The sequence below is a fragment of the Diachasmimorpha longicaudata genome, chromosome 4 (genome assembly GCF_034640455.1).
Source record: "Diachasmimorpha longicaudata isolate KC_UGA_2023 chromosome 4, iyDiaLong2, whole genome shotgun sequence".
Taxonomy (NCBI): domain Eukaryota; kingdom Metazoa; phylum Arthropoda; class Insecta; order Hymenoptera; family Braconidae; genus Diachasmimorpha; species Diachasmimorpha longicaudata.
In genome coordinates, this window is record NC_087228.1 from 8,042,498 (window position 1) to 8,055,973 (window position 13,476).

The 13,476-nt window shown below is 38.4% G+C and overlaps 3 protein-coding genes and 1 long non-coding RNA gene across 10 annotated transcripts; 2 read left to right on the top strand and 2 right to left on the bottom strand.

The window, feature by feature from the left end:
- The first annotated feature begins 6 nt into the window (after positions 1-6).
- LOC135161639 (acylglycerol kinase, mitochondrial) lies at positions 7-3,729 on the top strand. 2 transcript variants are annotated; one of them, XM_064119385.1, is made up of 7 exons: positions 7-193; positions 279-398; positions 475-868; positions 949-1,064; positions 1,205-1,530; positions 1,633-1,763; positions 1,949-3,729. In XM_064119385.1, the coding sequence occupies exons 1-7, from the start codon at positions 84-86 to the stop codon at positions 2,048-2,050; spliced, it is 1,299 nt and encodes a 432-aa protein (XP_063975455.1). In that variant the 5' UTR covers positions 7-83; the 3' UTR covers positions 2,051-3,729. The 2 variants fall into 2 exon arrangements, with proteins under 2 accessions (XP_063975455.1, XP_063975454.1); XM_064119384.1 differs by having other exon boundaries at positions 9-193; positions 1,633-3,729.
- Positions 1,451-10,011, bottom strand: LOC135161634 (protein croquemort-like). Of its 6 annotated transcripts, XM_064119373.1 has the most exons (6): positions 6,745-6,769; positions 6,010-6,079; positions 4,713-4,845; positions 4,371-4,525; positions 4,156-4,297; positions 1,451-4,020 (listed from the first exon to the last, which is right to left on the bottom strand). In XM_064119373.1, exons 1-6 carry the CDS (start codon positions 6,752-6,754, stop codon positions 2,965-2,967), a joined length of 1,566 nt encoding a protein of 521 aa, XP_063975443.1. In that variant the 5' UTR covers positions 6,755-6,769; the 3' UTR covers positions 1,451-2,964. The 6 variants fall into 6 exon arrangements, with proteins under 6 accessions (XP_063975443.1, XP_063975447.1, XP_063975442.1 ...); XM_064119377.1 differs by lacking the exons at positions 6,010-6,079; positions 6,745-6,769 and adding an exon at positions 9,619-10,011; XM_064119372.1 differs by lacking the exon at positions 6,745-6,769 and having other exon boundaries at positions 6,010-6,125.
- On the top strand, positions 5,488-6,745 carry LOC135161659 (uncharacterized). The gene is made up of 3 exons (XR_010298841.1): positions 5,488-5,731; positions 5,817-6,081; positions 6,165-6,745. It is a non-coding gene; the product is annotated as an uncharacterized LOC135161659 (long non-coding RNA).
- A 1,080-nt stretch (positions 10,012-11,091) lies between the features above and the next one.
- Positions 11,092-13,221, bottom strand: LOC135161644 (intraflagellar transport protein 57 homolog). The gene is made up of 5 exons (XM_064119402.1): positions 13,064-13,221; positions 12,588-12,869; positions 12,345-12,510; positions 11,976-12,084; positions 11,092-11,832 (listed from the first exon to the last, which is right to left on the bottom strand). The coding sequence occupies exons 1-5, from the start codon at positions 13,219-13,221 to the stop codon at positions 11,321-11,323; spliced, it is 1,227 nt and encodes a 408-aa protein (XP_063975472.1). The 3' UTR covers positions 11,092-11,320.
- Positions 13,222-13,476: the final 255 nt, after the last annotated feature.

Sequence of the window (13,476 nt, forward strand, 5' to 3'; positions counted from 1 at the left end):
GGGTTCTCATTCCCACTTTGCCGGGAAAAAACAAAAACATTTGGAGCAGTCGATGTGAATGTGTGTTGTAAACAATTGATAGAATGGCTAGAATTGTCAATTTCTTCAAGACTATCAGGAACAACTGGAAAAAATCACTCTTTGGGGCGGCTGTTGTCTCTTATGGAGCCTCTTATGGACTTGATGTTTATCAGTAAGTTTTCTCACGATTTAACTAGGGGATAACCTATCTGTTGAATTACGTTACTGCTGCATTGTTCCTTTTTTTATTTTTTGAGAACAAATTTGTTGATGAGAGCCTACTGCAAGGAGGCTGCGAAATATGGAGAAGAGCCACTACCTGCTACACGTAACCCTAGACACATTACGGTGATCTTGAACCCAATAGCTAAAAAAAGGTAAACCATGTTCTGTGATTGCCCTGACTACTGAGGATCGACAGGATCTTCCATTGATTGTTGTTTCATTCTCCAGAAAAGCAAAAAAATTATTCGAAAAATACTGCGAACCCCTGTTGCATCTGGCTGGCATCGCTGTCACAATTGTTCAGACTGAACAAGAAGGTCATGCTCGTTCTCTAATAGAAAACATGAACACTCCAACTGATGCAATATTGGTGGCAGGTGGAGACGGAACTCTTCTGGATGTGGTGACAGGTCTCCTGAGAAAGTACGAGGGTAACAAGGGATATGCCAAGCAGTGTCCCATTGGAATTCTACCCCTGGGGGAGACCAACAGAATAGCTGATGCTATGTTCCTCGGAGGATATGAGGATCATCTTCTTATTCATGAGATGGCTGATGCCACCATGGCTGCTGTCAGGGGAGGAACGAGGATGACTGACGTTTTGAAAGTTGAACCACTAAATGTGAATACTAGAAAACAATCTCTGGAGTCTAACTAATGGAGAGAAATATTTTAACGAATGGGTTCCCTTTTTTTTCTTAGAATGATCCTGAGAATCCAATAAGACCAATTTACGCTGTGGGAGCTGTGGAATGGGGCGCTTGGAGGGATGCTCATGCGCGAAAGGATAAATATTGGTATTGGGGAACTCTCCGGAGGTATGAAACAAACTAAATTAATTTCGAAAAAATTGAATAATTAATTTCAGTGGATTAGTATTTAAGGGAGCGAGGACTATTCCTGGAGACATTTTTTTCGCCCAGGCCTTAATTCAATTTTCTTAAAAAATTTCTTTTAGATATATGACGTACATCTTCAATGGCATGAAGAAGGACGTAAACTGGGAGATAAATGGAACGCTCCGTTACTCCGAACCCTGCAGTGGTTGCTCAACATGTTACGACGACAATCAGACACCCGAGAGCACCGAAAAAAGGTGGTGGCATGTATTCATTCCACGAAGAACAGCCTATGCCCAGACTGAAATTGATTATCGAAGTGTTAAGAATGATAAGTGTGGGCAGTACAATGAAATACCCATAAGTGCAACAGAACTCAGTTTAATAACTAGTAACGTTAAGAATCCGGTCAAGGAAGGCCCGCCGTCTGTTAAATTACATTTAGGTAACAATCATTCACATAATAACGACTTGTTGGTGTCATTTCACTGAAAACTTTTCTAATTAATTCATTCCCTTTGGTTTTTTTATGCTATTATTTTTGAAGGTCCGGAATACGTTAGTTACACAGATTTCGTAGCCGAAGGTTGGAGAAGAATAAAAGGAGAAAAAACGCTTATAAATAAAACTGTAGAGGCCAAAGATATCGAACTCTTGCCGAATACTGCAGACGATTCCGTAAGTAAAAATGCCGTAATTTCAATCCATTCAATTTCTGTTATCGAGAAGACAAGAATTATTAAAATGTCTCGGTTCTACATAATCTCTAATCCACGATCTCATTCTGACATTGACCTCACCTTCACTTCTTTCCAACAATTGTCATTTTTTATTAATAAAAATTGTAACATTATTTGTTTCAGAATGATAAGCAACAATATTTTTCAATAGACAATGAAGAATTTGAAATGAAACCGGTTAAGATAAAGCTATTGTCTAACGCTGTAAAAATGTTCTCCCAGTAATTACAGTATTTATACAAACTTCATGATGTTATTTATGATTTTTTACAATATTTTTAACTATTGAGTGGGTACCATAAACAGTCTAAATCGCATATCCTACTTCGAAATTTGCATTACTATTTAATATTCGTAACGAGGATCTTGGTTACAAGTACCAAGAAGTCTTCTATTTGATTGAAAGTATGCATTTTGGCATCTCACTATCGTACCAGCCGCACTTTTCAGTAGCATGACAATTAAAGTGATGATTGATTGATTATTCGTATGTACGGGGTCGCGTGGAAATATTGAATGGAAAAAATGCTTGAAATCGAAGCTAAAGAAGAATTCCATTAAATTTTTCCGCACGCGGATGAACACGACCTCAATGATTTACGTACATAAGTATTGCAGGCACATTCCAACGATTGCCAGTGGTAATAAACTACCACAAAAAAACTCGAATAACTTGACAAGTAATTAACTGATTAACAATGTTATACCATTTCATCTACAATTTTCCAACACTCGTGATAAATCACAAATTACTTAGATAATATATTATGTATCATTGTCTCATATTTCACGCAAGTCTTGCCAATTGGATCCACCAAGCTCCAAAAACTGCCTCCTCCTCTCCAATTTTCCAATAATTACAGTATAGTCGTCCCCTAATACTCTAACCGGGCACTGGAAATATTCTTTCCCATCATCAACCCCCTGAGGCACTTGTTTATCACGTTTTTCCCCGTGCCCCCACCCCGAGCTCCACCCGAAGAACACAGGTGCCTCAAACTGCTATTTACAAATTTTTTAAATCAAGAAAAATAGAAAGACTGTTCAATCCGAGAGTGAGGATTCCTTCGAGAGTGTCTCCTCCTAGAATTAAAAAAATATAATTGACTCTTTCGTTTTCTCCTCCCACGAGCCATCAATCATCCCTCAGTCGTAGCAGTCCCATTGCTCTCATTTTTTGCGATCAATCTCTGATTGTCCTCAGCCCTCCTTCTCCCCCGCACGCAGACAATTCCCCCAATGATGAGAAGAAGCACTCCGAGGCCAGCAATTCCGTAGAATGTGACGTTCCCAAGAGTTGGCAGAATGAGAACAAATTTCAATTGAGAACCCAGGTCCGAGGAGAGATCAGCCTCCTGTCGGAACCACAGCATGGGAATGAAGACTTTTGGCACATTTTCGAAGAGACCGATGTACTGAATAGGCTGAATCAGTAGATTCAACTGCAGACGAGCCCTGACCTGCAGGGGAATCCCCATATCCGGCTGCACAACAATCGAAAAATTATGGGATCCATCGTGCGCTGGTCTGAGTCCATCGATTGCATTGAGATAACTCTCATCGGCCAAGTGGAAGTGGGGAAGACTGACGAATGCTGGAGCTCCAAATTTGCATGTTGACACATTCAATGTCCCCGAGGGCTGGCACTCAACGTCTTTGCAGTAGCAAGCTCTTGACTCGACTCTACTCCCATTGTCAAAGGTCTCACGAGTTGCCAGGAACTGTTTGCCCTCCAATCCGTTGATACTCATGAGTCCATTCTCGTGCAGTGGAACTAGGGTGCAGACGTCTGGGGCGAATACGGATACTTTCTCGTAGTACCTTACGGGGGGCCAGAGGTCACCCAGGGAGCCGTTTATGTGTCCACATGTGCCAGGGTATATAGTCGATTTTTTACTGTAATTCCACTCGCTGAGGATCCCAAGCTCTGTCATGCTGTTGGCCCCCGTATTCATTGAAAAAGTTCCATCGTAGGTTTCCGACATGTTTCTTCCGTAGAACCAACCGAACTTGTCCCAGGGGATGTTTGGAACTTTGAACTTCCTAGCGAGTTCAATCAACTCGTCTTCATAACCGTCGAACAACAGTTCGCGCACTTTTTTTCGAACTGTCAAGCCCTTCTCGAGAAACTTCAAGGCACCGCTGACAATTTCTCTTATCGCTTTTGGCTTATGTCGTACTCGGTAGGCTATTGTCTGAGAAAAGAAGAGATTATGTTGGTAATTGAAGGTAGAAGGGGATGGGGGGTTTAAATGAATTGGAGAAATCGTCTTTTGCAAAAAAAAATGAGAAAATGGAGGGTGTGAAGACTAGGGCTTTGAATTACTTACAACTGCTATTGGATTGAGATTGACAATTTCGTCGTCCAAGGTACCATTTGATTTTTCTGGTATGAAATGCCAAATTCTTTTTTGATTGAATGTCAATGTACCATTGGTGTTCCATGTTCTATTGACTTTATAATCAATTTCCCTGAGAATAAAAAAAAATTAGAAGATCATTCCCAGTAAGTCGTTTTGCTTTTCAGATATAGTTGTTTAGTTACTTGAAAACGTAAGGGCCTTTCTCAATGAAGTGCGGTTTAGCTGTTGCCACCAGGTCTGGATTTGTCCAGTGGAATAGATAAATCTTGAGGTACATGGGAATTGGTGTAGTCTTCCATATCGAGAAACTCTTAGATGTTGGAGATAGAATTAATTCCTGTCGAGAATCAAAAAAGTTTGGGTAAACAAAGTCTCAAAACTAGAATTTTGGTGAAAGGGGTGTTGAACATCGTTAAAAAATAATCAGCTGCTGGAATAGTCAACTACTGGGGGATTTGCATGAATGTTCTCTGCATTGTTATCGTGACAGGGACTTTGTTGATTGCACAAAAAGTATGACTCACACGAGAGAGAATTTTATCGAACACTGAACCCCAGAGCACTCCCATTGCCACCCCACCGGCAATAGCAGCAATTGCCACTGCACAAATAATGGCAACCTTCACCTTGGGGACACCCATCTTCCTCGGTAGGGTCCTGGAGTCAAACAGAATATACATGAGAAATTAAATACAAAAATAAATAAATTCTCTGAGCAAAAAATAAAAAATTTTGCGTGAGTCACCATGAATCACACGATACGGACACAAATAAAACCATGCAAAATCGGGTTATTGTTATTCTTACACCAGGGTCTCAGTGGGTCCTAACCCCGACGACACAAGGGTTTCAACGTCTGACATTATCACGTGAAAGCCAAGGGAATCCAGCTCAATGTGAAATTCCAAATTGTCGGAGTGTTGTTATTATTAAAAAAATGGACAGTCGAGGCTTCATTTTCGATAAGAGATAACAATTAAGAGCACGGGATTGGTGTAATCGGACGACTTGTCACTGGTCTCTCCGATATCCAATTCTGTTACACTGTCCCCCATGTCGTTATGATTCACTTTATTCGTGAACACTCGACTTTCGGTCGTAGAATCACGAAAATCACGAGAAAAATCCTATATAGACAGCGACGAGGGTCACTAATTGACATGGGTTACTGAAGATAATTATTTCATAGCCGTAATCGATCATTTTTATAATCGAGTATTTCAAAGTCGATAATTTGATAATCGATCATTGAACAATCGATCATTTGCCAATCGATTAAAAGCACATGAAGTATTTTCACTTGTGGCTGTGGTGGTGTTAGTGAGAAAAAAATAAACTGCTTTGGATCGCAACAGGAAATTAGTTCTGGGATAAATTCATCGTAATTACGATTCAAACACGAGGATAAATGTTTAACTGACGAGAGTAATTGACGACTGGTCATTTTTGAAAAATATTAATGAACCACTCGAGATAATATAACATCCCTTGGAATATAGTACATGAATTACAGATTCCAAAGAAGAAATGGGCTATTTTTAAGGTCAAATGAGGAATAAAAATTTAATTTCATTTAGGGTAATACAATGCTAATTATCTCGCATCTTAATTAATTGATTATTTTGCAGACTGAAAGATATACTAAACTATTCTCCCAAGCATCTCGTTCACATAATGGATAGTCGAACCCATCTTATGCGAATATCAACTGAAGAAATGTGTTTTTTCCAAGCTGATCAGGGAGGAAGGATTTAATTTATGACAGTTATGACTCCTCGTGGATGAATCATCGGAATTAAATTTCCAGAATAATTATCTTACCCGGGTAATGGTTTATCGAGGGGATATTCGCACGTTACTCCCGTCTCGCCATTCTGAGGACTCCTTAGCTCTGTGAGAACCACATCTCCATTAACTGTCATTTCTCTTGTCTCTCACATTCACTCGAACCATTCAATTGTTTTTTTGTGTGATAGAACAGCCGAACGGATGAATTTCAATTAAGGCCTGAGATGGTCTGGTCAGATACTCACAAAGTTGTACGAATACGTGAAGAAATTCGGTAAGGAATAGAATTTTTCATACGAATCAAGAAGGGCCGTGTACACCAAATTATTCAATTAGTTTTCACTTGCTGAAGGACTCGAATGAATTTTAATCTATGACGGTGTGATAAGCCCCTTCCCCACTCCGTAATATTTACCAACTATCTATTCAATATAATTTCGAAGAGATCAGATGGATTAAAACAGATATTGGGATCAGCGCATGTAATTGATTATTTTGTACTGGCATTATTATGAAAATCGTAGACGATCAAATTCGAAAGATCAGAAATCACGAGCTCTTTATCAAGAATCAAATTTCTTTCATCGTCGGTGGTAGTGATGCAATATTTATTGGTCGAGCACTTTTGATTGATCTCTCACTCTTGGATTCAATGTAAAATTCACGCACTCGAGGCGACGATTGCGCGCGTACTCTGAACGACACTAATTGCCATCGTTGAAACTCGAGATTCTAAGTTCATGTATTCATCATACTTCCTGCATATACCTCCAGTCATACAATTGTTTGTTAGTCATTGAATAATGATGAACATGTGTTAATCCAAACGCTTCGGTGAACTCCACTTATTTTTTATCAAATGACGGGACAAAACGGAAATTTTTATTTATTTAAACTTTGACTGATTTTGCGAGTAGTTCGAATCACTGGAGTTCGTCAATTGACATCTAGAGCTGGGTGGGGAATTGTAGAACGTTACACTGGCATAATTACTGCCCACACTTTACAATGACGAAGAAGGCGTCGAATGGAGAGGGGCATATTCAATAATTATTCAAAAATCGCTTAGAGAACAAAGTCTGCCTTCGGTTTTTCGTTTTCCGTCAAATCTTTCAATTACTCTTAATGAATTAGTGATTCCAAATGTGATTTCGATGGGTCGTGATAAGAGAAATCCACGGGGTCACACGATTTATTTTTATTTTAAGAGTCCAGTGGATTAATGAGGTGATCAGTGATGAAATTTTCCATCGAAAAAAGACAATTGCCGTTTAATTTTCAATGAATTTTGTCATTGAAAAGTCAGCAGTTAAGAGTAAATCATTTTCTATCGATATAATATTGATAAGATTTATGTAGTTTAAACGAAGGCAAGGATTGAGATAACAAAAATTTAATGAAATTCGTCTGAGATTGCGGTATTCTTTATCTCATCGCGACAATATATAATCATTGATTTTTTACGTCTGGACTCTAGCATTCGATTTTTCCTTATCTTCCGACTAATTTTCCCCCGCTGATGCATCGGTTATTCATCAAGCTTTGAATCAAAGTGGATGCATAAAAAATTATTCAGGGACAATGAAAGCGGACTTTGATTCTCCGGTACGTGAGAATAACGTTCGTCAACAGATTCCGAGTCTTTCTGTATCAAACGAATTCAAGAGGTGTTTACTTGCATTCGAAATCAATGGTCTCATTTGGGAAATGCGGTTACCCTTTCATGGAGATAAATTTCAATTGTAGCGTAAAATAGACTCTTGACTTTGTTGAAAAAATGCGATTCTGGTAGGGTAATTTTTCGCGAGATGTGGGGTAAAGTGTACGAAAAACTTTCACAGAAGTTCGACAGAAAATTCACTTGTATGCCACTCAATCAAGGTTGTAGAAAATTTTATTGCACCGGTACAGAATTTTTCCCGAACATTCTGTAATTTTCACCTGAATCGCCCGTGAACAGTTGCGATACCGTTACTTAAATTTTCCGAGCCGACTCCGTAATCGGTAAGCGAACTGCATATTCTGAAATGTTTACGGAACATTTCTCACCATTAAAAATTAACCACATGCAATGAGTCACTGGCAGTTAGGACAACAAGTTATTCCGTAACATCAAAACAATTAAAAATCACAAAAATTGCCGAACCTTCAGAATTTTTTATTTTGGATACAATACTTCTTTCAATAGATCAGGAGATTATCTGTCGAATTTTTCTTCTTCAGGAAAAATTACGTGACAATTTCGTCTTTCGTCCAGTGATAAATTTGACAATTCATGAAACATTTCAGATTTCTTCCCCTTCGTAATTTCCTGTTGCCCATTACGTCAATTTTTCCCTAGATTTTCTTGAACATTTATTTTCCTGAAATTCCTAAATTTCCCAAAGTTTTTTCCTGTTACAGAAATTCTCTGCGAGGTCCTCGTACTTTTTTCTCAATATTTAAGTTTCTCCGGATTTTCACCAAAATTAGCAAATACCGATTGCTCGATATAGAGCTCCAGTTGAATGCGCGCACGTGATTTCTGTGTCAAGAAGCCTTTTGAGAACGTAAAACTCGTATATCTGAGAGTGGCAATCGATGACGTCATAGTTGAAGATCTCTCCTAAAATGCAGAAGTGGATGAAGAGTGGCTTGTGGTTCAAACCGCGCTCCACTATTTCCGGGATGATGAATATTTCAGCATACTCAATCACCCCTGATATTTCCTTGCTCGAAAATCGATATAAACGAATCAATCGGCCTATTATTCTCATTGCGTGTCGCAGAAGGTCGCCATTGAGTAGCACAGGACATCGGCGTTTGTCATGACAAATAATGTAATGAACCATCGGTGATATAACGGGGGGAAAACCTCGACCGTGGTCAGTTGGGTCTTTTAATATTCGATTGTTCAACGAGTGAAAGTGGCGATGGATGTGCGAAGGCTTGTTTAACCACTTTCCAATGAGAAATGGCAAATTTTAATGATTATTTTTCCCACCCAAATTTCAGCCAATAGAATTGCACCATTTGTTGATATTTTGTATAGCCTACCTCGAATATCAGCGATAATTTTTTGAATATTTTGGTAAACAAACGACACTTAACCAAATAAACCTCTTTTCATGTCATGGCACAATTCTCTTGGCCGAAATTTGGATAGGAAAAATAATCCCCTGAATACCACTCGAGCTTCAAAATTATAGAATATTTCCCTCTAGGTTCCCTGCATACAAATGAAGTCGTCAAGTTTTTCAGGAAAAATCACTCGTGCTTCGCACTCGTGATTTTTTAGCCTGAAAAACTTGACTCCTTCATTTGTTTGCAACGAATCTATCGGGAAATATTCGATAATTTTGAACCACTTGTGGTATTATATGTGATAATTACTCGCGCTATTTTTGGTTTTTATGCGAAAAAGAAATTTTTCACGATTGTATCAATCATTACCTTCATTCTTCTCCGAATTTTAAATTAACTGTTAAATTAATTCTACTTCTTTCATGAAGGTAATGAACGAGGCAAATGTCAACAAACAAAATATACAGAAAATAATTTTTCAAGGATTTTTATCGGAAATCAGGAAGAAAATAATTAATAAATTTCCATTTGAAATGTTTAAAATTATCTCATTGTCTGTGCCCGACTGTTTTTAATTACCTAAAGATGTTCTCTATTCCCAGAAGTGAAGAGATTGAGTGGTTGCACAATTTGTTGTATGAAAAAAAAATAATTCACTTATCACAGGTATCGCTGGACGAAATATTATTTGAACATTGAAATGCAGAACTGTTGAACATTGAGTCCGTTAGTTGCACTTGCGAGTCTTCGCCGGTGACTGGCCTGCGCAAACTTTATTTTACCCACTTCGGCTCAGTATTTTGTATCACACATGAGCGGAGAAAGGAAGGAGGGGGCTGTTATGATACCAAGCTGATGAGATGAATGAGGAAAAAACGGAAATAAATAGGGAGAAAGCGAAAGAGAAGCTTTCGTCAGTACAATTTTACACGCTGTACATTTGAATTATTTTCCATTAAATAAATAATACGGCTGCGCAGGCAGATATTTGCGCCGGAGGGCGGAAGAGGTTGATATCTTTAATGCCGTTATCACGGTGATATGAGGGAATTTAATAATTTTTGCATACTCCACTGTATTTCTGAATGAATAACAATCATACGATAAGTGGGGACACTTTGGTCTAGAACTTTAAGCCATCGGGCTCAAAGATTAATTTCTGTTGATTTAGTCGCTACGATTAAATTTCAACGGTTCTAATACTCCGATTCAGAAGCACATATCGAGAAGACAAACACTTGAATAATAATTTCGAATAAACTTCACCATTTTCTTCAAGCTCAGCGCAATAAAACTGAAACTGTGATAAGAACATGTAAAATTAGAAGAGCGATAACTTACATAACATAAAAGTGAAGCAATCAGTACCAATGTAAACCAGAACCATTCCATTAGCGAAGGCATTTGTCCACAAGAATGAAATATTCAATCTGCGAAAATTCATGGCATGACCCTGTCGTAATTAAACATTAAAACATAACAGCGAGGCTCGCAATTACAGCGTTTACTCTCCTTCTGGGTCAACAAACTTGTTTACGGAGTTCTAATTTGCATACTCGAAATTTTTCACAGGTTTCCTTTAAAGCTGAAATCCGCAAATATGTACCGTAAAAGGCTCGTATTCATCCCCTCCATTCTTTTTAGAGCAATGCGCAATTAAGAGAGTGGAGTGGGTTTTTCAGTTTCGTCTTTGGGTGAGAGATGTGCGACATTTTTGCTTAATGACGGGACGTCATTAAGGGTAAGGGGAGCAGGGGTAGTGCGGATGGGAATTTTTTGTGGCCTTCGTAACGGAGTATTCAGGTTTGATAAATCTGCACCCCTTCGAGGTGATTATGAGAGCGAGATAAATGAGAACAAAATTCTTCGGAGTACTTAGATTATTTTGATGAGGATCGATGTCATATCACCATTAAAATGTAACTTTATTTTATTCTTGCAGTTTAACTAATTTTTTATAGAAGTTGAAATTTTTTCTGTTACTTTTGACGTTCAATTTTTGTTAATCTCACCATTCATTCAATTGTAAAATAAATAAATAGTAATCAGGAATTAGCGTTGCTCATGCTCCAAATTCATATAATGGAATAAATTTTTTATTTCCATTAGATTATAATAATCTACATATTCTTTGTCGGTGGAAATTGGTGGGTAGCTTGACTAGATAACAGAAGAATTCATTCACGAATTCCAGCAATTCACTCAACATCAATTCTGTTGTCATCACACTGTGGACGGATGTATTCCCAAAATTTTTGTATTTTCATTATACCCTATTAACTCATTTAATTGCCAAACTGGAATTACTACTATTCATGTCTTCTTGCAATTGCGTCCTATCCCGGATTCTCGCGCACATTAAACTGTACTCCAAAACTCCAATCCTAACACTCATCTCCGATATTTCGGCCTTCATTTTCGTTATACTTTTCTTTATATTTACCAAGGGCGTACCATCGGTCATACTGGAGCCTCTTTCGTCCATCTCCTTCTTCACTTGCTCCAATTCCTCGCTTAACTTGTTCAATGTTCGAGTTCTTTCGGTTACACCCCCACTGACTTCTCTGTAATGCTCTTTAACTTTCGATAGCTCCTCCTGAAGTACTCGAAATTCGTTCAAAGTTGATTCCAATTGCCTATTCAGGTACATCTCTCGCATCCTTATTTTATCCAAAGTGTTCCCAATGTCGGATTGCAACTTATCTAATTGACTTTTGGTACCATTCAGACCTGTGGATATATTCGTTCGTAACTGCTTCATCTGCTCAAGGTGGGCACGCCAATCTCGAGAATCTGAAAACGTTAGAGTGCACCAGACCTCAAAGATTCTGACATTAGAACAATCCCCGTCTTTCGAAACGCAAAATTCATTCAAACTTGCAGTTCTATGGTTAATAAGCACAATGAATTGAAAATTCTACTATTTTTTGCTTTACCTGTTTTAATTGTAACTTTCAACTGAGGAAGAACTCGTTCCAGCTCCATTTTCCATTCTTCTGTATCGGTTTGAGATTCTAAAATATTTTCAGGCTTCTGGACATCATCCTAGGACAGCAAAAGTATTTTATTACAATTTCCACTAATTTTAGAACTTTCTTTGATAAGCAGAAATAGACATTCAAAGAGTATTTATTACTGCAATTGATTCAATTACTCAGAGTTATTTTTGATTGATTTAATTATTCAAAACCGTGAAAAAAGTCAATAGGCATGTGGTAAACCTACTTAAGTCGATATAGACTGGTCAGTCATCTGAATCCGGCTTCGCAAACAAATTTGACGAATATTATATTTTACATTTTTACCATAGCTGCTCCATACAGTTTCGTAATGTCATCGATATGAAGAACATCATCATCCTCCTCATCGTATTCCGCCATCATTTCTTCCTCCACTTTCTCCAAGATCAGTTCAGCCTCGTCTTCCTCGATCTCTGGCTCTTGATTGGGATCGTCAGGTGTAATCTCAGGTCTAAAAAATTCTCCAGTTTAGAACACATGAACAGTCAAACATCATTTCCTCCAGTGTATTCTGAGTGATTATCTTACTTCTTCCACTTGAAGCCAGACACCTTGATGGCCTGGTCAGCTAGATGGTCTAGGACGTAGATGGCATGCTCTCCCACTCCCTGCTTCAATTTATTCGGGGGAAACTCAATGGACACATCGGTACCCCTCAAGTAATCCAGGATCAATGCTATCGTTGAATTTGGGTCATCAGACTCCTGAGGATACTCGAAATTCTTCCCCGATTTCCTTATCAGCCAAGCTGCCAGGGTCGTGAACATGTAGAACTGCTCTCCGGGGTTCGTTGGGACGGCAAAATAGTGCCTGGAGAATTTTACCAATTTATAATGATTGATTTTTTATGATTAAATAGGCCTCTGACGTCCATAGACCTCAAACATTTTTTTTCAGTTCACAGAGACTTTCGTTACCATCAAGCACAACTGTTATTAATTCAAAACGTATCTCAGGCAGAAAATAGTGCCAATAAACAATTTCATGAGCAGATATTTATTTACCTGCTGATTGGCTTCATCTTCAACTCCTGTACAAACTCAGTATCGTAATTGAGGACCTTGAGCTTCTCCAGGAAGTCCTCCATCCAAACATTAATAACAAACGGCGCCGATGGTGCCTGTCCATCATCGACAACAATTTTTGCAGACTCTCGAAACATTCCAGCACTCCGAACTATTTTAGAAACTTTCACGGTAATATCTTCTGTTTACCCAGTTTTTCCTCAATGATATCGATTATCACAGCAGCTTAAAAGTACACAAACATCGTACGCAGCAGGTGGCACATGACATTTTTTATCTTCATGACTGATAATGCACTTCGTATTGTCATAATTGAATTGACTGAGAAAATCATGAATTCGGGTGATTAAAAATTCGGGGGAAAAATGCTGGAACTCTTTTCCCGATTATTA